The 27,210-nt window shown below is 30.9% G+C and overlaps 1 protein-coding gene across 2 annotated transcripts; it reads right to left on the reverse strand.

The window, feature by feature from the left end:
* Positions 1–1,025: 1,025 nt before the first annotated feature.
* Positions 1,026–26,703, reverse strand: LOC139524574 (sodium- and chloride-dependent glycine transporter 1-like). Of its 2 annotated transcripts, none has more exons than XM_071319429.1 (15): positions 26,591–26,703; positions 21,201–21,446; positions 18,210–18,341; positions 14,116–14,256; positions 12,674–12,851; positions 11,764–11,896; positions 11,256–11,390; positions 8,744–8,847; positions 7,116–7,240; positions 6,464–6,576; positions 6,060–6,200; positions 5,668–5,767; positions 5,281–5,381; positions 3,955–4,134; positions 1,026–2,824 (listed from the first exon to the last, which is right to left on the reverse strand). In XM_071319429.1, the coding sequence occupies exons 2-15, from the start codon at positions 21,412–21,414 to the stop codon at positions 2,663–2,665; spliced, it is 1,959 nt and encodes a 652-aa protein (XP_071175530.1). In that variant the 5' UTR covers positions 21,415–21,446; positions 26,591–26,703; the 3' UTR covers positions 1,026–2,662. The 2 variants fall into 2 exon arrangements, with proteins under 2 accessions (XP_071175530.1, XP_071175531.1); XM_071319430.1 differs by lacking the exon at positions 26,591–26,703 and adding an exon at positions 21,818–21,947.
* Between the last annotated feature and the right edge of the window lie 507 nt (positions 26,704–27,210).

The raw sequence follows: 27,210 nt of genomic DNA on the forward strand, positions 1-27,210 counted from the left end.
AAATCTTGATTTATTTGCCACAAAGTCCTCTTTTTCTATTAAATGCAATGGAACAGTAAAAAATAATGCTTTGCATCAAGTTTCCCCTTGGAATATGTACAAAATGGCCTATCTCTATTATTCATTATATCTGTAGTTTTGATACAATTGAAGTTTGAAAAGTTCGTACAAAAATGGCTACAGAAGGGTACATAAACCTTAAATTTGAAATATTACTTTTTCACATTATTTAAAAAAAATAGTAATTTAACAAAAATTTTAATTTACAAAGGAACTATTACCGGTAGTTGTTAGTGGCTTTGAACTAGCTTTCAGTAACTGTAAGTATTCTCAGATCTGTACTTAAGTGCTTTTTGTGTGGTTGTTGGAATATACAAGTACCCAGCCACGTCCACTATGTGTTTTTGTTAAATGTATATCTATTTGCATCCATCCGATGAGTTAAGCCTTTTTCAACTGATTTTTATAGTTTGTTCTTATGTTGAACTGTTACACCACTGTCCCAGGTTAAGGGAGGGTTGGGATCTCACGAACATGTTTAACCCCCCCATATTCTGTATGTATGTGCCTGTCCCAAGTCAGGAGCCTGTAATTCAGTGGTTGTCATTTGTTGATGTGTTACATATTTGTTTTTCATTCATTTTTTGGGATATATCTGTAAATTATGCCGTTAATTTTCTCGTTTGAATTGTTTAACATTTGTCTTTTCGGGGTATTTTACAGCTGACTGTGTTGACTCATTGAACTCATTGTTGAAGGCCTTACAGTGACCTATAGTTGTTATTTCTGTGTCATTTGGTCTATTGTGGAGAGTTGTCTCATTGCCATTTATACCACATCTTCTTTTTTTATATATGTGCAAGTGTATATCTAAAATACAGTAGCTGTTAGGCCAACCCTTTTAAAAATTACTTTCATGTTGTATCTTCAACTTTGAAATCTGTAACATCTCATAATCTGGAGGGATCACAAAGATCTAGCATGGCTTGATAAAAATACGAAGTAACTTAAATTGATGCCTCATCTCAATTTTATAAATTTTATTCATGCCAGCAATCTTGTCAATTACAAAATGACAAAAATAAAGCACAAAGCACTTCAGAAACTTCAACTAATTCAAGATCATATTTTTTTTTTACTAATTCTACTATCATATGCAATAGTACTAAGAGTATGTAAATTCACAACATAAATGACTTCACCAAACAAAACAAAATATAAGGAGTAATAAAACAATAAACAATAACATAAACACATATAAAAAGTTCAAATATGAGATTTCATAAAACACAGAAATTTAACAAATAAATTAACATAATTCAATTATGTTTTAAATTGTTAAATAAAATAAAATTAATCATTAATATCATAAAAACAGTGAGATTCTGAACTAAAAATTTCTAGAGATTCATCTTAAAGTATTCAAGTAGTAAATGTAACTGACCATTATACAAATACAAATGCATACCAAATATGCAATACTTCAATAACAATTACTAGTAGTATTAATGTTTTAGAGATAATAGGCAAAAATTATTGGTAGACATTTTCATCAAATGGAAAAACTCCTATGGTATTGTCTGATGGATAACCTATGCCAAGTAAGTAGAAACACTTACTTGTACCCTTTGGCAGCAGCAGACCATTAAAACTTGCATAATCTAAACTTCGTTATCTGCAATTTGGTTTCTTTTCTTCCTTTGAATCTAATTATTTAGTCAAAGCCCTGTTCATCTACATCCAGAAATCAAATTCTTAACATTTATACTATAGGCATAATAAAAATTTCATCTTAAAAATATATATCATTTACCCTTCAATTCAAAAGTCAATAAATTGTTTGTTGTATTCAAGTTTGGCACATTCTCAATAGAAATATCCATATAAATGAGCATTAAAACATAAATAAATAGCACTTCTCAGTCAAAAATAAAATAATTTTTTACTTCTAATATTTCGTTGTGTAGACCTATAACATGTTTCTTCTTATTTAGTTTTTTTTTTGGTACTGGGATATACAATGACCAAAAGTGACTTGATTATGGTCTTTAATGCATCTTCTTATAAAAAGTTTACATTTTTTGAGAAATATGCATGTATTGCATTTTCAATAGACACATTTTTCATCCTCTGTGAGTGTAACTCGAGAAAGTTGCCTTCTTTACATATATTGTACAAAATCTTTCTAAAAATATGTATGTGTTGTAAATGAAGCTAGCCTTCAAACTTATTTTTATAATAAGTTGTTAGTAAGCATGTTACCTTACACCATATGTCCATGTTGAAATATGGACTTCTGCTAAGTGATCAACAAATATTTTTTTTAACTTTTCAAACACCTCTCCTACTCAATAGGATATCAAGACAAATTTTGCAGCCAAAGTTCTAAAATTCACTTTTCATGTTATCCTGCTTGGTTTCCAATGTATCAGATCCTACAGAATCCTTTCTTGAAATGAATGTAATAAATTTGAGCATTCTATAAAATCTGGTTAGTTTTGTACAAATGGTTCTAGGTTCTAGGACTTTTAAATAGTTGTTTGTGTTTTAACTTTTAAGTGACTACTTGAGGGTCCCAATACAGCAAAAATCTTAATTTCAGATATTCTATTTTTAAATAGTACATTGAAACATCAAACAGTTCTGACTTTTGGTTTGTCCTTTATACTTTAGTGTCTTGTTCAGCAGAGTATTGTGAGCCTACAAATGGAATTTGAGATTCAAACTGTTCAGTAGGAGTTCCATCAATCATTTTTCTTTCTGTTCTGTGTTCTTTCGACACTGGACCCCAATCATCTGCTGGTTTTGCCAAGTTTTTTATCACCTGTATAAAATGAATGTGAAAAATATAATACTGGAATTTAAATAGAAGTATCATGATATAAAGGCTGATTTTTTTTTTTTTTTTATAGATGTCTGGTTGTTGGGTCACTGTCACATCAATATATATAATTCACTTCACATTTTCCTATATCAGTGTGAGGTTGCTAGTTCGAAGGCCACTTGTGCTGGAGCACTCGATTCAAATCTGAATGAACTAGGTTTGATAGTTTCCCCTTCAAAGGTCGTGGTTTTCTCTGGGCACTCCAGCTTCCTCCACCAATAAAAACTAGCCGCCACAAAATAGCCTAAATGCGGTGCTTAAAAGTGGCATTAAAACATCAAAAATCAAAATCAAATCAATCCTATATCAGTATTTATCATATGCAACTTTTTGGAATCAAATTCTTTACGAGCTATAAATATGAATTCCAATCACTTTATTAACCCTCATCAATTTCTTATAATGACACATATTGTATACATGTATATATGTATCTGTCTAAAAATTAAAACCAAACAGTGTTAGAATTAGTTTTTTTGCTGACAAATTCTGGTGTCTCAATGGGATTTGAACTCACACTTTTGATACACTACAGAACAAAATGCGTAGCCTCATGTCCAGCTGACCACATCCGCTATATAAAAATTTTATATCTATTTACAGAAGACTTATTTAACTTAACACCTCTTCAGTAACAGAAACTTCTATTAAGGATGTGAGCTCCTCAAGTTTTTGACTTTTTGCCAGATTTCCGAATCCTCATGTAGGGTCAATACATTATTTTGCCCACTAACCTCTACTTTTCTTTTCATCATTTGATTACATATGATTTAAAAATGTCATCTTTGATAATCTTATTAAATCCTTGTAATTTTTTTATACTTTTTGACAGAAAAATGATGACAATGTTAAATGTATGAACAATCTAGAGATATTCTTTTCCCACCAAATTTTCAATTGCTTTTAGAAAACAAGCACACAGACCCTTCATTCTTTTTGGCTTTAATAGTTCCTTTATTTATATACTATCAGTTTATATCATTCTTTTTGATAGCTTGTTATTTTGAAACAGAGTAGTGAACATTCTCAATTTTATAGTGAACATCCTTAAGTCAACAGAAAAACTTTACCTCTACTAATCCAAGTCCTGATGTACACTTTGCACAAACCACTTTATAAATGGCTATAGCTGGTATCAGTATGATAGAAGATAAGGTGATGATGAATCCCAAACCATCAGCCCACAATGGAAACACGTATTTGTCATATTTGGAAGACTTGAAATCAGCCCATGAAAATATCAAAATAGCCTGAAATAAAAAAGTTACATGTAAAGAATATTTTTTTTTATGTTAGTTTAAACATATTTATTTATAGTGGATTGGGAAACAAGTTATTGCAACTTACATAAGTCCCTATCCACTTTGCTGGTGTGAGTGCTAAGTTGTAGCGGCATTAGCCTGCTCTTTTCAGAAGGAGTCATTTACTAGCAAGAGATATGACTCTTTTTTAACACCAGTCAGCCTTTATCAGCCTTCCTACACAGACTATCATTGTATTTCAGGACCATACTCGCAAATGGTGTCAAGGGAGAGCTGAACATTCAGTCTCTGAAGTTTTTTCCTTGGAACGGGGATTGAACCAGGAACCTTTGTGTTGATTATCAGATGCTCTAACCACTACACAACAGCTCTCAATTTTTCATGTTGATGATGGATGGCTGTTAACTTCAAGTGCCAAATTGAATGAATACTTTCAATTCAAAATCTTATGCATATATCATTATGTAATTCTTGAAATTGCAAAAATTAATCTCACATATTTTAAGGTACAGACATTTGCTTTTTGTGTGTTTATTTCTGTGCTTATGCTGATTTTGTGTCATGGATAGATGCCCCATATCCATTGTTTTTCTATATATATATATATGTAAAAGATAGAAACACCAAGTGTATATATGTAACATGCTAGTTCACAGGAAGACATGTCACCCCCATCATTATTCTATTTCCAGGCCATCATGTCAACCGAATAGCAATAAATATAATCATGTGGTTGAGATCTTACAAAACATGTTTAACCTTGCCACATTTTTGTGCTGTCCCAAGTCAGGAAGGAGCCTCTGGTCTTTGCTAGTCTTGTATGATTTTTAATTTTAGTTTATTTATATATTTTGGAAATTAGTATGACGTCCATTATCACTGAACTAGTACACATTTTTGAGTAGGGCCAGCTGAAGCCAACCTCCATCCTCGATATCTTGAAGACCAATTTGTGGCTTTTGGCTGTTTGCTGCATTTTGGTGAAGTTGTTGTCTCTTTGAAATATTCTCCATTTCCATTCTTAATTCTAATTACTTCTTATGCTAAACAAATGCTAAAGGTATCTTATTATTGAGTCTTCAAAGTAAAACTGAACAAAACTTCATCTATAGATGTAAAGCACAGTTATCTTACCAATAAAGCTGTAGGTGCTACAAACTTCCAACTGTATTTCCATATATTGGAAGGACGCTTTCCCAACATAAGTTCTATATCTCCCAAAAATCTATCAGCACCTGGATAAAAATAAAAGCAGAAAATGAATATGCTGTTAGTGATTCACTGATACAGAAGGAGATGATTTCAGCAATAATTATTTGACCCTCAACAAATATATTTTTACAACACTTTCTATGACACAATTTTTACCTGATGTCCCCACTTGCATAAAACGTTATAAAGGGGCATAACTTGAGAACAGTAAAAGCAATGCCCCCCAAATTCCAACTTGATATCTGTTTTCTGCATAAGCATTATATCTCAGCCCCACCCCCCTTTAATCCAATAAACAGTATTACTCACCATATACCCACCCGATACCAATACATTCTACTAAACCAATCAATAGTAATGAATATGTAGCAGCATAGTTGTCAAACAGCTGTAGAATAAACATTCCCCCCTGAAACAAAAAAGGAAATGGATTTATAGAAAAGTAGTTATTTCAATCTTTTCCAGATTTGAAATTTAACTTAAAACAGTAAGAATGCGTCCTTGAATACAAATGTAAATTATAAATGACTGGGTTCAGAAAACAATTTACAAAGTGATAACAAACAGTGTATTAAATTCAAATTTGACATGATATATGGAATTTTTCCACATGATATCATTATTAACTTTCAGAGAAGACTTTTGAAAATCAAAATTTTATCTGATCAGAATAAAATGTAGACATTCATACAGAACCTTACCTGTGTACAAAATGCAAGTCCCAATAAGAAGCAAGTCACAGCAATCATGACCAATAATAACATCCTGCGTCTCTGATTGACACGGAACACATGTGGCCAGTAATCCATTAAAGTGGTATGGACTGTTGTCACAGTAGCAATCTGAAAGATGAATTATAATGTTATTGATAAAGCTCAGCACATGGATATCAATTTTTCTTTTCAAATATTTTATATTTATATAATACAAATCAGGAATATACATTAAAAAACAACATATTTGGATTTCATTTCAAAACAAAGAATCACCAAAAACATGTAGGGTTAATAGCTATTTCTGATAATTTTCACAACAACTGATGTATGTTGAAGTTATAAAATTTCTAAATTAAGATTGATATTTAGAAAGCTGAGATCATACGTACCTGTGTACCCAAACCTAATGTGATCAACATGGCAAAGAAGAGAACAGACCACAACTGTGATATTGGTAACTTTGTCACAACCTCTGGATAAACAACAAATGCTAAACCAGCACCTAAAATAACAAAATTATCATCAAATCTCATTTTCACAGAAAGGGGCCTTGGTGGTCGAGTGGTCTAAGTAGTTACTACTGTAATCACTAGCTAGTCAACACTGAGATTGTGAATTCGAACCCTGCTTGTGTGGGTGCACTCGACATCAATTTTAATAATAAAGGTCAGTGATTTTTCATTGACACTCTAACTTCCCCCACCAATAAAATTTAACTGCTCAGAAATAGCCCAAAAGTGGTGTTAAAAACACACACACAAAATCATTTCCACATAATATCCGTACTTTATTGTAATTTCCATGGTTATTGACTCCTGCCAAAAAGTCTTTTTAATTGTTTAATTTCAAACACATTTTGACTATTTCCCTGGTATAACCTTGCCAAAAACTTGAAAACAAGCTCAATAACATTGACTTTTTTGTGTAATTATAGAAAAAGTATGATCAGTCTGACATAAAATACAATTTGACAAAGTATAAAAAAAAGTTCCATTTTGTCTAATTTATTCTTATTCCTAAAATGTGTTAAATATAATATACCTTCACTTGCTACTTCGTCCAGTTTTACGTTCAGTTCATGTGCCATGTATCCAATGATGGCAAAAATGACCAGTCCAGCAAACACACTTGTCACACAATCCATCACAGATACAATAATGGCATCGCTGGAAAACAGACAATTTATGTAATTACAGATATTTTTTATGACGTTAAAGCTCTACAAATCAATATAAACTAGCTATTTTTGACATTCAAGCAATGTATGAATTTACATAATCTTTTATATTTTATATTAAAAAAATATCTAAATTGAACGGCTTTGCTACAGCAATAATGTTTTTACACTTAATATTATGTAGGAATGGAAAATTTCTTGTAGATTGAATGTCAATGAAATTTTCTATAAGATCTATAAAGATTACAATATTGAAATAAACAAATGCACAAAATATTAACTGACATGAAGTTCTCAAAATTTTATGTTTTTAGATATATAATATATATATGTATATGATATCATTGCTTTAAATCCAAAAATGCACAATATCTCAGGAATTATTCATTGTATGAAACTCCATGTCAATTTTATCAAAAATTAAAATTAAGTCACAAGGGTAGAATACATCAGACATCTGAATTCCATATCATCTAAGAATATATTTAGTACTTCCAAAATATATAGATATATTCTTACATGCAAAATCTTTGAAATAAGCCTGGTTTAGCAATCTGGTGAGGGCTATTCCAGAAAAAAATGTATGGGGGGGGTTGGAAGGCACTTTATATTAATAATACATGGGTGATGGGTATCAGAGCAACTTTTCACACTATAATGCACTATAATTCTCAATTACAATTGTCTGGGTGGCGGGTGCTGACAAAAACTGCCTTCCAACCCTCCCATTCATTTTTTTCTGGAATAGCCCTGAGTCAATAAGTTATTTTTTTTATTTTTAATTTGATGAAACTGTTTTTTAGCACTTACTGATGTTATATAAGATAATATGATGTAAATTCAAATGTCTTGTGTATGGACCTGCAAAATTAAATGTGCTCCAGAAACGTATCACTTGAGCTTCGTCAGATAAAAATCAACCAAATGCAATTGCACCTATACATGTACATATATCAGACTTTTATTGATTTTGGAACATTCAATTACGAAATAACAGACAAATTTAGGTCTGTTTAGTATGGTTTTTAGAATCAAACTCAATTTTTAAATAGTAACATACTTTGCATAAAGATTTTTTTTCAATTTGAAATAAGTAAATAGATTAATTGATATTCATATGTATAAGGTCGATTTCTATTCGATGCAGCTCACTTTATTTAGTATTCTTAAATTGAATAGCAAAAAACTGTCACTCATAGATTTAAGAAGATGTGGGATAAAGCCCAATTACTGTAAAAATTATTATAACCACCAATGGAAATTTTAAATATGCAAGTTCCTACAAAGATCCTTGCTTATTTTTCTTGGAGCAGCTGAAGTATTAGAAAAGTGATACTGTTGCAAAAACACATTTATAAATTAATCAATCTAATGCACTCTTTTAGCAACAACAAAAATCACAAATTGTAAGTGCACAGACAAGTGGAGGTAACTGACTGCACAGCAGTATATGGATCAGGTAAACTGGTTCCCCACCCCTGTAAATACTTACAGGAAGCAGTTATTACGGAACTTGTTATAACTGGCTAAAGTAATCAAACCTCCCCAGCAAGGTGACAGAGAGAAAAATATCTGTACAGCTGCATCAGCCCATACCTGTTAATAATATCCAATCAGATCAGTTCTTTTATAATATCCAATAAGATCAGTTTGCTTATAATATCCAATTAGATCAGTTCTTACTTAACATCATGTCAGATCAGCAACTATGGTTTAGATAAATAAAATTCCCAAAGACTTGCCTGCTTTACTTTCCTTCATTGAATTTCATCAAATATTACCATAAAAAAGGGTAATATGAACAATTCAATAAAGGTCAAGGTCATGACCTACTAGTACAGTGGGCACAGGACGTTTGCACTTTTTTACCTGTAAAACGATAGGACATTTGCACTTCAAATACTATGGACATATGCGCTTTAGATTTTGATTCACCTGTATTAAAGTGATTGGACATTTGCGCTTTTTATCTATGTATAAGTGAACCTAGATGTTCCAAATTTGCAACTACCTGACAGAAAATTATGTGACAATTGAATCAAGATTTCCAGCCATCATACAGTAAGCATACGACACATGGTCCAGAATCCTTCCATGCCCAATGCCCACTATAATGAACAGTTTTACTTGACTCATCCTGCTATGTTTTTCTTTTTGAAGAGTATCATTGAATAATAGTCGGCGAATTACAGAACTACAGTAAGATTCATTGTATTGATAAACAGGCACCCACTCAAGAATTGAGAAAGAGAAACTTGATTATTTATTTGAATTGTGGACAAAATACAAGTCAGAACAGATAACAAGAGCTATTTTTCACTCCTTAGGCTTCAACTATCTGACAAGCGAAAAAAATATATCAATGTGTTATGACCTGAATGTGATATGAAAGGTACCATGAATAGATTTTTAAACTTTTGACCATAAAGAAAAATATGACTTTTACTCTGCCAGGTCAAACCTGTGGGTCCCAAGCCCTTATAAAAGAGGAGGTCAGTTATAAAAACCAAATATTGCAAAAGAACAAATATCCTTTTTTTAAAAGCGCTATGATTTGAAGCCCATGTGTCCAAAATAAAAAGCACAAATGTCATATGAAAAAGCGCAAATCCCACGCCGAGTACAGTCATCATGGATGGTTTTGGTCATCATATGTGAAAAGGGAAAAGATGTTTATTACATTGCTTTTTCTGAAAATGATTGATTCTAGTGTCATCCCTGAAATTTTTTATCTATATCTCCCTTTCCTTTTGATCAGTGAAAAACAAAAATATTATCAATTTACAGCCTAATTCAACAAGAATTATAACTGGTCACCATTTATAGTGTAAAAATGACAAAGATCAAAATAAAATTCAAATGCAATGTCTTGTAACTATATAGATACATAAACTAAACATACATTCAAGACAAACTTCACATGCATGACCCGTCAAAATATTTGATCATATTGTCTACTTATCTTTAAAGATCAAATACAGATTTTATGCTTGCAATATAACAACTGTAAAAAGTTATTTCAGAAAAAAAATCTCAAAATCCTTGCAACTTTTTTAAAGAGCGTAATTATTTCCTATATATAAATATAATTTTACTTCAAATAGAAATGAACCAGTCACAACCTTTAGGCTTTACAACAGATCTAGAAATTTTAATTTTTAAAGTACTTAAGCAACTTTTGAAATGACCTTTTTATCTATTGAATTCAATAACAATCTGTAAATTTTTTAAAAACATTTTCCGCTTTACCCAAACAGTCAGGGGTACTACTTGTAAAAGTTATTTTTATTAATTGAAGAAGTAAAGAAAAATATACACATATAAGTACATAAATAATGTTTGAATAATCTCCCCTTAATTTTCTCAAAATTTTACATGTATAAGTAAATTTTTCTTACAATCCCACTAAAGTCCTCAAGTTTTTAAAAGTAAATTCATGCCTTTAATGATTTTTCCCAGGTTTGCTCAATTTTTTTAATTAGGGTTCAATGTTTCATCTCATTAATTCAACAAAGAAACTGATTGTGCAAAGATCTTAAGTATGTGCACAAGGCCTTCAAAAATTGCTCTTTGGGGGCTTGTAAATGAGCAGTGTTCTGAAGATAACAGACAAATGGGATCTTCATTGTCCATGAAATTACACTTAAATGATTAGTAAAGACATCTGCAAAGGGCAGATAATTTAAAATTCTTTTAGAGAGAAGAAATCATAAAAATTCAATAAAAGAAGATCGGATGACTTTTTTACTTCTACAAGTAAAAAAAATCTGAATGTCTAAGGGACATAACTCAGCCAATATTTTTTTTTTACCTATACAAGTAAATAAAGTTCACTTGTATAAGTATCCTACAAATTTACTTATATAAGTATATTAATATTACTTCGTCAAGTAATTAAAAATAACTTGTACAAGTAGTACCCCTGACAGACAAAAAGGAATATAAATTGATATAAAATGACAAAACAATATCAAGAGTGGATTTAATTTCTACAGATGACTAACCTGAGCCTTACTTAGTTGACTCCACTGTGGAGTTAAGAAATATACAATACCATCCACAGATCCTTCTAATGTTAATCCACGCACCAATAATATCAGCAGTACAACATAGGGAAAAAATGCTGTGAAATATACAGCCTGAAACCAAAATACATATTTAAAGTCCAACGAGTAAAATTGATCATCTTCATTGTATTTTTAGATAGCAATTGTCACAGTAAAGTCCCTCTTGGTTATGTCTTGTCTATGATTGGTCAAAATATATGGATGGAGAGTTGTCTCATTTGCACTCATACCACATCTTCTTATATCTAAGTTACCTTCAGTTGCCTGATGAAATTCTAGTGAGAACCACATCAGTTTAATGTTTTTTTTTTATTATAAGCTTATTTCTTGTTTTTTTGTGCCACATATTTCATGATGACCCTAGTTTCTCCACATTTTTTTACATCAACTTAAAATCTACAATTTCAAAATTCAAAGCACTAATGGGTTTGGACATTTTACTCACCTTCCCTGAACTTTTAATGCCCTTTGCTAGACATAATCCAACTAGTACCCAGGCTAAAGCTAGACATCCAACAAGCTCCCATCGTATAGTTCCCATTTCATGAACTCCATCAGTTATTCCTAATACATATTCACTTTAAAAACACAGATATTATTAGAAACTTTATTAGTAGAGGTTAAATACTTTATAATAAATGATGTTTTCAGTTGTTTTTATAAGTCGAACCATGAAATTAAGTGTTCAACAAAATGCAATGTATCCATGAAAATATTAAATGTCCTTGACCTCTAAATCTTGTTAAACTTGATACCATAGGAAATAAATGAAGAAAAGCTATAATTTATTTGTGCTAGGCAGGTAACTTTTTCTGTTTTATTGTGGATTGAAGTTGTTAACCAAATGAATTACCGTATTTAAACATTAATTCCTGCCAAGTTATCTGACATATGTATATGCTGTTGTTTGTCCAAATGTTTGAATGTCTTCTCTATTTTACAATGAGGTTTTTCTCCAAATTTACAGTGAGCTTGTCCAGCTTTTAACAATAGCTTTCATTTTGTTTTTTTGCCAGATGCTGATATCATTCCGAATTGTGTTCTTTACTCAAGTAAATGCTTAGGTATAGAGTATGCTAGACTATTCCAATCCAGTACCAAAGGCCATCTTTAACTTGCAGTATGGTGATAGTTTTTGTTTCATGTTAAACTCCATGTGATTAGGAGAAAAAGCACTATTCCTTTGCTTTAGATTTTTTTAGATGTGCTTAGTCATGTAACTGATTTTGTTTTATGAATTAACGCACCAGATCCTTTCTATTCCATTATCCTAACCATTCTGTGGGTAAATTTTTTAATGCTGTACTATTGACTTCCTTTTAAATTAATATATACCATGTCTCATTTATACTCACTGGAAGAATTCATCACTAGGTGATTTAATTTCTGATGTAAAGTTAGAACAGTTTGGTGATATAGCCAGTCTGTATGTCTGGTTCAGTGCTGTCATGTTAGCTATACATCCACCATTACACCATTCACCTCCGTTCTTCGTACACGCTTTAATCTTGAATAATTCTCCATCGTTACAAACTATAAGAAAACAACCTTATTTGTTAGACCTGGTATAAAACAGTTATTTCCCACTTAATACCCCTTAATTTCGAACTGGCACTTTATTACCATTTAAAAACAATTGTTCCATAGAAACATGAGTATCCTATACATGATCATCAGTAGAAGGTCAAGAGACAATCACAATCTATCATATTTTGTTTCAATTACTCAATTAACTACTGTAAACTCAGAAAAAAAATTTGCGAAAAATGCAACAGGGTTATATTCCCAATAATTTAAACTTGCATTTTGAAATTTTTAAAATAAATTAAATAGGATTTTTCTCAATATTGCAAAAATTAAAATTGCATTTTAGTTTTAAATGACATAACAAATGCAGGCAATAATTTCTGAATTTACAGTATAAGTAGATTTTTTGTACATTTTTCTATTTAATGGTTATAGTGAACTAACACCATGAAGTAGTCGACATGTGGTAAAGGCAAAGTTACAATGTAGGGCGAATACCTAGTTGTATTCAGTAGTTGTAAGTTCTTATACTAGTTCTATAATTTTACTCTTTAGTCAATCTAACGGTAACATTTAGAGATGGCAGGAGGTAGTGGCAGTCTGCACCAAAAACTTTTTCAACTACTAGTCCGAAAGACCAATATTCTGCTTTTTTTTTATTTGTCCAAACAAAGTTTTGCAAAAACTTACTAGTCCAAATAAAATTTCACTAGTTTGGGGCATCGGACTAGTGGCTAACCGTGCAGACTGTAGTGGTCAAATTCATTGAAAAAACTGGCTAAAAAGCATGGTCAATTGACAGCTACTTTAATTTGACATATAATAATTTTCCTTTTAGTCTGGATCGCAGTAAAAATTAAGTTACCCGCTGACAGCAATTAAAGTTGAGCAATAAGCACCAGAAACTTGATTAATGCCTTACTATGAACTATTATGCAATACAGTGCCTCAACATTTGGTATGAAACCTTTAATGGTATACTAATTATGGCAATAAATCAAAGGAATATGGAACAAGTTGAAAGTATATAACTTATGATAATTTGTTACAATGTTAAAATTAAATTTATATGATAATATGAAAAAAGGCAGATACGGAGCTTAATGAGGCCAATAGCTGACATATACCATGTCTTAAGTGAGTTAAAGGGGAACATTCACTTTTAAAAAACTTTTTTCAGTGCTATCCATGTTTTTTTTTAAATGTCATTTAGGGCTTACCCATCAACAAAGGAGACTGAATTAATTTTTTATAACATTCATATACAAACCTTCAGTACTCCAAGATCCACAAGCACTCCAGGGTAGAAGTTTGGCAAATGATGCAAATAAAAAATACAACGTGTAGGCTATGATCATGTTGTAATATACTGAGATCAGAACTGACACAACAAACATGGCCCAGCCAACTCCTGAAATAATATAGAGAAAAAGCTTTCATTAGAGGTGATCCATAAACTTGATTCTAGAGAAGAAATACCTTTCTTTCTATTTGAATATATTGTATGGATAAACCTTACGGCAGTTATTAATTTGAGAGTAAAGGTAGACTTCAGGATTGACTAATTAGTGAAATGAAGAAAATTCATGAAGTTCTACGAAAATTCTGTTCGTTTCTATTGGATGTTTAAGGTAGGTGAAGTGTAGAGCTATTACACTATATATTTGTGAGCATTGTGATCTTTAATAAATAAGATCTCAACTTAATAAAACTACAACAAGTTGTGTTTTAATTCATACAGTTATTTTCAATAATATGATTTGAATAAAATTTATAAATTGGCCATATAAGCTATGAAATTGACAAAAAAAAATCTAAAAGGTTTTTTTTTTTTTTCAAACATAGAAAAAAATGGAATTGTGAAATAATATTTCCCTTTTAGCAACATTTTTTGATACCATTTTGTCAAAATAAGTTAAAAAATAAAAACCTCTGATAAATAATTTGTATTGTTGGATTACAAGTCAAAAATTAAAACTCATTTGAATCCATGTACATGTAAAATTCAATTTTACCCATAACTGGGACGGGCTACAAATTGGGGTTTAAAAGCCTGTTAAGATAAAAAGGAATGTCAATACTGAAAAGTGAAACAAGAAGCAATGTAGAAGACAAGGACGATGACAACATCATAGCATTATAAGAATGGGAAAAAAATATTTGCAACATATAAAAATTTGTCATTATCTATTCCAGATGATTCTAACAAGAATTCGACAGCTGATGCACTTTTAAAAGCATTTATAAACAAATATAAAGTTTAGTTGTAATATTTTGGCTTTCATTACACCAGTATTAAGTACAGGTGATATAAAGCAAGATCTAATTCATATAATACACATCCAGCTAACTACTAAATGTTGTATAAACATACAAAAGTGATGTATAGTTTTAACATGACAAATAGGTGACATAATAAATCATTCACATACAAATATTTACATGTCAAATTTAACAAAGCATCAACTTTTGACCTTTATAAAAAAATAAATCATTAATAAAAACTGTTTCCAGTGAATACAACTCTTTTAAGTCTTTTACGAATTGTTCACCTTGACATGCAGCAATGCTTAATGAGACAAAAAATGAACATAACAACATTCTAGGCAACTTGGACTGTAGTAAAAGAGAAAGAGTTCTATGAAAACTATCTTTAAGAATGGCCAATTTAGGAAAGTCTACAGAAATTGGAACCTTTTTATTTTATTTTTTCTTAAAACTTTTAAACAAGCAAAAAAAATGTTATGTTTGGTATTGCAAACATTTGAGCTGTATAATACAGTTCAACATGTAATGTTAATTTTGAAATATTATTCCTATAGTTACATTTTAAAATTCACGAGATAAAACTACTGGGTTCGACGACTTACAGAAAAGAGCGACGATTTACAGAAAAAAACCGAAAAGGACCAAAAAGAACCGAAAAGGACAGAAAAGAACCGAAAAGGAGATCAACGTTTTTTGTAATCGAAGAAAATAAGCAAATTGCAAATTATTTAAGTCTATTAAAAATGAAAGGATATTTTTGACAAAAGTTTATCATTAGGTTTTTAAACCTTATACTGCGACAGGACTACATATAATAACTTACTGTACATGTGAAAAATTATAGGTAGGGTCGGATGCCTAACTTATGGAATAGAAAACATAGAACAGAAAAGAACATATTAGATATTTATTCATTACTGTCAAACAATCGTTCTACGTTAATTGTATTTATAAGCTAAGTGTCATTATTTTGTCCAATCTCGGTCGCTAATTCATTTCGAACATTACATCAGTTCCTTATATATATTTTTTTGGAATGTGTATATATATTCCATTCATCAGTGAATATATAATAACACGGACATTCGTACAATCGGACAAAAAACAAAATAAAACAAAATATCGTGACGGAAAACTTTACAGTAGTTATTGAATAAATACGAATATTTCGTTCTTTTTTTTGTGTTTGTGTATGTGTATTACATGAGGGAGGTAATGCCCTTTACCGTCAGGCGTCAAACAGTCATTTTCGGCTACCGTAAGCGTCAAATATATAATTTTTTACCGTGATTCGTCAAAATATCCTTATCGTGATTCGTCCGATGTCTTAAATAATTATCGTTACCGTTATTTTTGGGAAAAAATAGCGTGATTCGTCAAATTCAGCTTATTTTTTTTATCGTCTAAAAGAAAGTGTACATGTTATCGACATTCACTAAAAATTATCGTTAACGTCTTTGGTTAGAATTTTTACCGTTATACGTCATTAAGGTACCCCCATTCCTATCCTGATCTTACATGTTAAATGAAAACACATTAATTGTTACTTTGACACGTTAAACCTGTCAAGGATTTTAATTCTTCAAGGAAAAGTCCGCTATCTCCATGCACAAGTTTCTCTATAGATACATATACTAGCACAGGCCAACATTTATTTTATCACCATCTGACATCGTTTCGCTAATGTACATAGCTGTTTTAAATGATTTATAAGATAAAATTATTAGAAATCAACAGGCCATTAACTTTTTCACACCCTTTAAATATACCTATAAAAGGGTAAACAGTTATCCATTATACCGAAAGCGGGTGCGCTATTCATTTATCTATATTTCCTGAAAGACGAAATGAAATGACTGTGATGTGCACAACATTTATAATATGTAGATAATGATGTATTTTTTTTATTGATTTATCTCCTTTTATTCACATGTAGCCCAACGTTTTATACCGTAAATTGAATTAAGAAACTGAATCGAACCAGGAACATCTTAAAGTTTGCCATGGTTTACATTTAGCAGGAATTGAAATTTTCTTAAAATATTTTTTGCAATTCTATTTTCTAAAGCAAGGAAATGACACTTTGATTTTTTTTTTTAAATATTTAAATGCCTTAATCTGATACAGGGAAATCTAACTTTTTTTGTAAGTCTACATATCCCTATAAATGTTCAAAATAAATTTGAACTATACATTCCTTTATAACGAGGGGGAAAAATTGGTGTATATATATTAAATAATAATTTATATGTATGCTCTTTTCGGTTCTTTTCGTTTCTTTTCGGTTCTTTTCTGTAAATCGTCGCTCTTTTCTGTAAATCGTTGGACCGAAACTACTGTCTTAAATATTGCATGAGAATGGAACATTTGTCCTCTACACAAAAAGAATATACATAATTATATAAAAACAATTGCCATTAGAAACTGTTTTATGTATTAAGTATTGCATAGCTATGTATTAAGTATTGCATAGCTGGTATAAAAATTATTTTTATATAATTTTTTTTATTAGCTATGGAGAGTTAATATTTGATAATAGACTTTAACATGTTTAAAGGAAACAAATATTTTTTAAGACCATACTTCAAAATGTATACATGTAGTCAAGCTTGATGTCTGTATCTGTCTTGTGTCAAAAATAAACAAATTACAACAACAAAAACTATCAAGCAAAAATGGGTCAATGTCTCAATTGGCTGGGTTTCAATCTTTGTGACTAATCATTGTACTATTTTTACAATGTAGTTGCATTTACATAAAGGTTGTAATTTTGCTGGAAAATAACTAAGTTCTAAGCTCTGGAAAGATGTGCAAAAATATAACAATAAATAATCCCTAATAGCAAATGAGTAATTTGCATGTGAACACTCTTTTTGTTAAGTCTTAGTGATCTTTTTTTTGATATTTTACAATTTCTGTAATATGGTTTCTGCAGAAAATGCAAATCAGGTTTAAAACAATCTTCAATTTTATTGGTGATAATGCAATTTATTGAACTAAATAAGTATCTAGAACCCACATCCAACCAAAAATTGCCATAGTATAATGTAATCAAAATTTGTAGTTTAATACAAGGCCAAAAGTAAAGACATATACCTTGAAATATTGGTGATGCTTTCCATAAGGTGACAATTCCAGAGCTGCAATACTGGCCCAAGGATAGCTCCATAAAGACCAATGGTATACCAGTTATAAATAACATTATAATGAAAGGTATTAGGAAAGCTCCTGAAAATAAAACACATAAATATATTATACATGATTTCAACCAGTCTTCTTAGAAACTACACAAAGAGGTTACTCAGTTAAATACACTTATTGTGAATTTGGACTTCATAACTTGTGTCATGAATATCTTCACTAGTTCATAGAAGTTTTTAATTTTGAGAATTTGTCATGGTTATTTCTAGATTCAGTTCAATTTATTTACAAGTTTTTTCATACTCATGACTAGTAAGAGCATGTCATACTGTGTACCAGTATATGGACATATAGTGTAGAAGATAACATACTTTCCTCTGAATTCCATCTTGTTATCTGTTATTTGTGTTATTCAGTTTCTGCCCCATGACATTGATAAATTACCAACATTATGTTTAAACAGATTATGATATTAGTAACGCAATGGCCATTGCATATTAACATGTCAATTTCATAGTGAAATATTGCGCTTTATAATAACTACAAACAGGCATTTGAAATAGAAGTTATATCATCATTTCAGCTAATCTCATATATATACCCAATTATGGTACTATTATGTGAGCAAGTAAAAAAGCCCAATGACATTGTCATCTTTCATCCATATTTCAAGATTGTTCAGTTCATATTATATTCAGTCACACAATTTTTCCTTTTTGTAAATTGATAAAAAGATACTATTAGATTTGTATTTCTTAAAAAAAAAAGCCTTATCATACTTACATGTCCAATTAAGAATACTTTGCAATAAGTGTTGTATTCAAACAAAAATAAACCAGATGCTCCGCAGGTCACAGCTATATATGACCGCAGAGGTTGAACCCTGAAGGCTTTGGGCAAGTATGGACACAACATTCAAGCTGGATTCAGCTTTGAATTTGGATTGTGATCAAAAAGTTGACACAGCATAGGTTTCTGACACAGAATGAATGTGGTCTAATGAACTTTATCATTTTTTTTTTGTTGGCAATTCACTTTGCTGTTGAATATTAATCCTCTCAAAAAAAAAATGTTTGAAGAAATTTTCTTTTTATTTCAGAAATCCAATTTTTTTTCATCTCCCCTTTTCCCTTTAAAATATTAAAATATAAAATGTCATGGTTAAAATTAAATTTAATTAATAGTAACTTCTAAAAAAAAAATGGGGAATGTGTCCAAAGGGACACAGATGATGCCTCCACTAGCATATAACGTTAAAAAGGGACATAACTCAAGAACTGTTAAAGTGAAGTTGCCAAAAATTGAACTTGAACTGAGTTTAGAGGTACTAAGAATTATATAAACATTTCATTAAATTTAGTTGAGACCAACTTAAGTTAAGAGAACAGAAACGAAAAAAATCTTCAATTTTTCCACTTGTAAAGAGGCATAACCCTAGAATGGTAATCAAAGTGCTTGTAATCACTGAATGGCAAAGATTGTTTTAATTTATCAGTTGGTAGTAAACGTTAATTGCATTGTATATTGTATATATAGCATTGATTTAAGTTGATTCAACTACTATTCTGGACAAAGAAAGATAACTCCAATTTACAAAGAAGAGCTTTATCAGCAACATTTTATATTGGCAAATTTCCAATGGAATTAATAGATAATAAAGTTTTTGGCAAATTTCCAATTTACATAATTTAAAAGCAGTTTAGGTGAAATATTCAAATGAGTTTCAATTACCAACCTTACACTGCTTTTAAATTATGTTTTGTACTTAAGTAATTGTCCATTAACCTTGAAACCCTTTTTCCCCCTTTTTTGCACCTTATTCCTTAACAGTTTGAGCCATAACTCCCAAAGACAATTCTAACCATCCCTTTGTGGTATTCCAATATCCAAAATCTAAATACATGGTTAGATTCAGCATATCAAAGAACCCCAAGAATTCAATTTTTGATGAAATCAAATAAAGTTCAATTTTGGACCCTTTAGACCTCACTGTGGACCAATTCGATAACCGGGCCCAAATATCATTAATCTAAATACATGGTTAGATTCAGCATAACGAAGAACCCCATATATATTCAATTTTTGTTGAAAATCAAACAAAGTTTAATTTTGGACCCCAATTTTGACCAACTTGAAAACTGGGCCCATAATAAAAAAACTAAGTACATATTCAGATTCAGCATATCAAAGAACCCCAAGAATTCAATTTTTGTTAAAATCAAACCAAGTTTAATTTTGGACCCTTTGGACCTTAATGTAGACCAATTTGAAAACGGGACCAAAAATTAAGAATCTAAATACATGGTTAGATTCAGCATATCAAAGAACCCACAAAGTTAAATTTTTGATGAAATCAAACAAAGTTTAATTTTGGCCCCTAACTCCTAAACAGTCAGAACCTAAACTCCCAAAATCAATCCCAACCTTCCTTTTGTGGTCATAATCCTTGTGTTTAAATTTCATAGATTTCTATATATTTATACTACAGATATTGTGCGAAAACCAAAAAAAATGCTTATTAGGGCCCATTTTTAGCCCCTCATTCCTAAACTGTTGGTACCAAAACTCCCAAAATCAATCCCAACCTTCCTTTTGTGGTCATAAACTTTGTGTTAAAATTTCATAGATTTATTTTTATTTATACTAGAGTTATTGTGCGAAAACCAAGAAAAATGCTTATTGGAACCTTTTTTGGTCCCTTATTCTTAAACTGTTGGGACCAAAACTTCCAAAAACAATCCCCACCTTCCTTTTGTTGTCATAAACCTTGTGTTAAAATTTCTTAGATTTCTATTAACATATATACTAAAGTTGAGTGCGGACGACGACGATGCCAACGTCATACCAATATACAACCGCAAAAATTTTGCGGTCGTATAAAAATGCATTTGCCTAGGCTATCATTAATGATGATTTTATATGATTAAATAGAGAAAACTGAATTACCTGCACCATTTCTGTAGCAAACATAGGGAAACCTCCAAACATTACCAAGACCTACAGCATAACTAAGGCAGGATAGAACAAATTCCATTTTATTTCCCCAATTTCCACGTTCAGGATTTTCATCTTCACTAGAATCAGAACTGTTCGACATCATGGATTCTTTATCTATGAGTTTCAGCGGAGCTGAGCTAAGTAGTATAGGACTTCCAGGCATACTTCATGCAGCTTGAAACTGATGTTTTTATCCTAAAACAAGAGACATCCAACAAAACAGATAATTATAAAATGTGACATAGTGTCGACAACCTGTAATTAATCTGCGGCCTTACTACACCTATAACTTTTTATACCAAGTTCAATGAGGGTATTCAACCTGTTCATAACATCTATAAATTGTAGGTCAGACAAATATTTTTACAGAACTGACTAAAATACAGACACAAAGTGTTACAATGAGCTAGAAGTATTTGTACACAACATGTCACATTATCTAAATCAATAAAGCTGACTTTTAGAAGCATCTTAATTTACTTTCAATAACTTTCTTGTACTTCAATACACAAATGTTTAATTACTACAAAATCATTAATTGTCTTTAACTCACTATAGTGGATTACCTTTTAATCCTTTAAATAATGTTTGGAATAATATTTAATTCATGCTGCATTTAATTCTCTACTCAAGTGTTTCATTGTTTTGTAAACAAAAATTATTAAAATCTACTGCGTAATTCCTAATATGTATTAGGCCAAATTAAAAAGTATGTGTGGTTCCAGTTACATCTGAAAAAAAGTTAGGGTAGGTAGGTAGGGATTTTTTTTTTATTTTATGTTTTTTTTTACATTGAGTCTATGGGAGCAACATTCTGACTTTAACAGTGCTTAATGAAAAATGACAATAAAATCTTTAGGGTAGGCTATTTTTCAGCAGAAAAAGTAGGGACGGTAGGGTTACTGGAACCACACATATATTTTTATTTGGCCTTATAGTTTATTTAAATCAGTTCATATGAACCAAATCAGTAATTGATTTAACTACTTATATCTTGAATGCGTATATTCATAACATTTTTTTTAAAGTTAAGTTGAAGTGATTAAACATGATTAAGGTGGCTCGGGGCCTATTAAAAGTTTCTATCAGAAGTGCCGTATTTTTTGTTATTTTATTCTTTACAGAAATTAAATCAAATTAGTCGAAAAAGAGTAGGGGGTCACGGACCATTTAAGCTCAAAATTTTACTTTTAAACAGGTATGTAAAAGGGACCATTTTTCAATGAAATGATAGGGAAAATAGAGGTGTTGACATAATTTTATCGGATTATCAAAAAAACGTTCTATGACACTTGATCCAAAACTGTAATATAAAAAGCTGAAATATAGCTTCAAAGAATGAGCAAATAAAAAAAGTAGGTCACCGATAAGGAAAAAAATATATTTTGCCTTAAAACCCAAATTTTGGCGGGAAAATGGGTGACATGTCACTTTGACCATTTAACAAGCACGGATTATAACGAAATTATTCTATAATTCACATAACTACAATGATTTAACATTTCTAATCTATCAAAATATTTTAAAAAATTATATCAAAGTTACGACAAATACTTTTGTAATTCATGCGTGAAATTATGCGCAGTCGAATAGTCCTGAGCCAGCTTAAGAGAGGTTTGAACAAAGGTTTAATAATGTACAGCTAGAAAACAAGTTTACTCAGGCTGAAATGTCTTTTCTGTATTTATATAAATAAATGATGTCTTGAAACAGAAATTTTTCAAATTCAATACAGCCAGGTATAACAGAAAATTACATTTAAATGTAACATTGTTTCTGTTCCTAGAAAAATAAGGTCAAGGTCAAACAAATTTCAAGGTCAGATGGAAATATACTATCATTCTATTTATTAAGTACCTAGTATATAGCTGACCTTTAACTTCAAAGTTCCTGGGAAATGAACATTAAGTAGCATAATTAAACATTTTGCATCTACAATCAGGGGTATGACTTTAACAAGAGTTTTTATTATCTCTTACAAATTTTAGTTATCACACCTACATGTTTTTTTTTACATGACCTATTAACAGGCTATTTAAATGAATTTAAAGTTTCCTTTGATCTTTAAGTACATATTTTATGAATGTTCCAGGCACTATATGATTTTATTTTGTAATTTGCTTGTTTTAACATAATTCTGTTGTCCCTTTCTGTTAATATATATAAATTTCAGGAGTATGCAAGTCCAGTAAGTTAGTAAGTTAATGGACTTATTCTTTCAAAGTACATGTAGCCTTGGGATTTTTCTTATAATCAAAACTCCTCTATCATCAAGATAGGGATCAGCAACTCTACCTCATTGACTTCTTTAGTTTATTATTAACCTCATGCAAGGTTTTGTCCAAACTTAAAACTAAATCATTCTTTTTATGCTTAATTCAAACAATCTGCAAAAACTGACAGACAAATTGAGCAAAACAGCCTTTCGACATGCATGACATTGATATAATTGTTTCTTTTTTCGACACGGCCCCCCTCCCCCCTGGATCCGCCTATGTTTCTTGGTATTTTGTTGCATTTCTGGTTGATTTACAGATAAATCCATGGACTCTTTTTAACATAAATAGATGATTATTACAATTTGTCTCTTTTCTCTAAAATAACATTAAGTCATGACTGTGTGTCATTATTTTACTTTTAAATAAAAATTGTAATAAGCATACAAAAAAGAAGATGAAACTGATGACCTCCTAAAAATAAAAGACTTGTTCATGTGGTGGTACACCGTACAGCATAATTTTGAGCAACATGTTTGCAATCTCTATCTAATTTTTATCTGTATAATGATTAATGTATCCTGCTATCATAAGTCTTTTACCTAAGGACATTTTTTTCTTATTTTTTCTGTAAACTTAGCTTTGATTTTTTATTACCATGCATATTGTCAAGCTTGGTAACTCATAATTGTTTCTCAGTAACTCAATGTACGATGCTTTCCCATACTGAACCTACTGACCTTTTGTTTACATTCAAATTCCAATGGCGTCAAAATCATGTGATGTAAGATCGTTCTACCCAATCAAATTGCTCTATTGTCAATTACATGTAGGTGATTTTTCAGTTTACGGCAATTACATTAAAAAAGTCATTATTTGTTTGTGGGATATTGCTTTAAAATAGTTTGCAATAATTTGGGGTTTTAATCAACAGGAAACCTCATTTTTTGCCATCCCTTTCGACATCAATGGAATTATGTATGAATATTTACCTACAGTCATGATGGTCAGAATATCGATCTTTTTATAATGAATCAATTTTTTTTTTCTATAAAAAATTAATGTTAATTGTTTTTTATTAACCTACTCTATATTCCTGCACAAAATTATGGCATGGACATCGTTTTTTTATATAGTTTTCCTTTCATTTCGGTTGGGTTTTTATTGCGGGAAAATCGTGAAAGAGGAGCTTGTCATTCATGTCATTTTGAAATTCATAAGAATACGATTTGCTTGACCTGTATTACCTGCCACAAGATTGATGACGCTGAATGGAATGTACACAAAGCAATGGAGGCTGGAAGTAGGATTTTGTGAAGTTCTAGAATGTTTTTAGACATTTGGAAGTCAGGATTAGAAAATTGGCATTTTTTAGCAATAATTGAGAACAACAATGAAAACTTACCTTTAGACATGTTTTTTTATTCAAAAGAGTAGAAAAAACGTATTCTGTACTAATTTTCTACGCTGGGAATAGCGTAGTGACGTCAATGCGTAGTTGCCTCTTGTGTTAAGTTCAAACACAAAACCGAACAAACTAACAAGATGATCAATTTTAGACTACGGTAGGATATCTAACTTAGACTGTAGTTTATAAGCTCATTATAATTTAAGTTTTGCATGAAATTGGTATAAGCTGCATGTATATATGAGGGTCTGTGGGGGGGTCTGTTATTCTGTAAACATTTAATTTTATCCCCTTTTTATCAACTCTTAGGAGTCGATATTAAGAATTGAACAATGGACAGTTAGTGCATGAATTTTTCTTGCTACATGTACCTGATTGGAAGATGTTACGAGACGTGAATAATCAAAGTTTATTGATTGGTTAGGACAATCCAAACCTAGTAAATGTCCTTCAATCCCGTAGAGTATCGGATTTGTCCTCTCTATTTTAGCAATTAGATTTTGCCTGGTCATTAATCATGCATATTCATGATATTGGTACACAGGTAACTTTTATCTATTAATAGTCGAATCTTCTGGAGTTTCGTAAACAACAACGTTAAAACGATATAATAGTCTTCACGCCGAGCGGCAGTCCAGGCAGCCCAGGCTGGTAAAATTGCTCTTGGGCCTGTAAAAATCAGACCTACAGGCCAACAGAATCTAACTAAAAATTTTCAAAAATTGAGCTGCGGGCCTGTAGAATTAGCAGTTCAGCGTGAAGACTGATATATACTACTTCATAACGTGTGACCTCACGTGTGTGGTAAAATTTGTTGATTGATGCACCTGTCTATTCTAGTAAATGAATTAATCTACAAAGGGAGAGCACTTTCCATTTTCATCAGCTAAGAGTCGACTAGCCCTTTTTGAAAAGCTTATGCTTGTTTCTCTAATCTTCAAAAAATTAGACCACGCATTTCTCTTATCTTCATTTTTTTTGCCCATTATTCTCTAATCTTCATTTTTTGAAGCTATTCCACTAGAGGTTCTGTCAATAGTATAAAAATATTGGCAATTGGAAGAAAAAAGTGTCCATATATATAGTGCCTGTGGCTATTCTTTAAGGTTCATGTGTAAACATGGTGAAATGGCTATGGTTTATTTTTGTAAATTCCGCCTTTACTACCCTCTTTGAAACTTTCAGTTTCTTTACAATTTACATTTTCGTCCATTCAAAAAAAAAAAAAAAAAAAATCAAAAACAAAAAGAAAACAAGTATCCAACCACAGGAGGTTGAAATCCTATCAATGAGGGTCTATAAATATGTCAACTCGACTATCACAGTAGAGCTTCTCTCGTTTCAACCTCCTGTGATCCAACTGTCAAACCTATATACAAAAAAATACATATCAACTACAATAAATGCAAAAGCATATTGTATCAGATATGACTGTAATTACTTATTTGTTATAAAATTATTCAAAGGATTGAGAATGTTCGAAAAGTTTTGTCTGCTATAAATGCAGTGCAATATAGTTTTTAAACGAGATTGCATTGCAATCAATGGAAATTTACCGGTAAATGTTTGATTTTAATATTGTAAATACATATCTTTAAATATATAATAACGATTTTATCATTCAAGTAGTGACTGGGTGTCTATTTTATATGAAAGAAAATGTTATTTTAAAGAGGAAAGCTTAATATTTTGCTAAAATCTGCTTTACAGCTTACCAGATGACGAAACCTTGCACACGCGTACAGCATCACTGGACCTTGAAAACTGGTTCCCAAACCACACGGTGACATTTCCCTAACTCTCGACTGCCAGTAAAAAGAAGGTTGGCTGACTTTCTAGATTTTCTTGGTAAACGAATAGCTTTTTAAAAACTCCAAATAATTTAATGTTTTGATAATGCCGATGATTTATAAATGTAATATATTATAGATGAACTCCCAACTTCATGACTAGTGCCTTTTCCTGGAATTGTTTGACGTCACAATGTCCAATGTGTAATCTCCGAATGACAAAACTTTTCAGTGATGATATCAGGGAAATATTCTAAATATCAGATTATTACAATGCAATGTGTCACGTTCTTTTAGTAAATTACTAACCATTGATATTCTGTTGATGGTCCTAAATATAAAGCTTTACTAATATGAGGCAGGCATTACCTGTAAATGGGGACGAAGTCTGTATGAATTATTTTTTTTGTAACTTAAATATTTGTTTAAAAAAAAAGAAACGGAAATGCCGTAACGTTTCCGATTTTGGTTCTGTTGTTAAGGATTTAGTTGTGACGTTATTTAAATTATGACGTCATATGCAATGTAAACAAAGAAACGCTATC

This window comes from Mytilus edulis, chromosome 5 (assembly GCF_963676685.1).
Source record: "Mytilus edulis chromosome 5, xbMytEdul2.2, whole genome shotgun sequence".
NCBI classification, from domain to species: domain Eukaryota; kingdom Metazoa; phylum Mollusca; class Bivalvia; order Mytilida; family Mytilidae; genus Mytilus; species Mytilus edulis.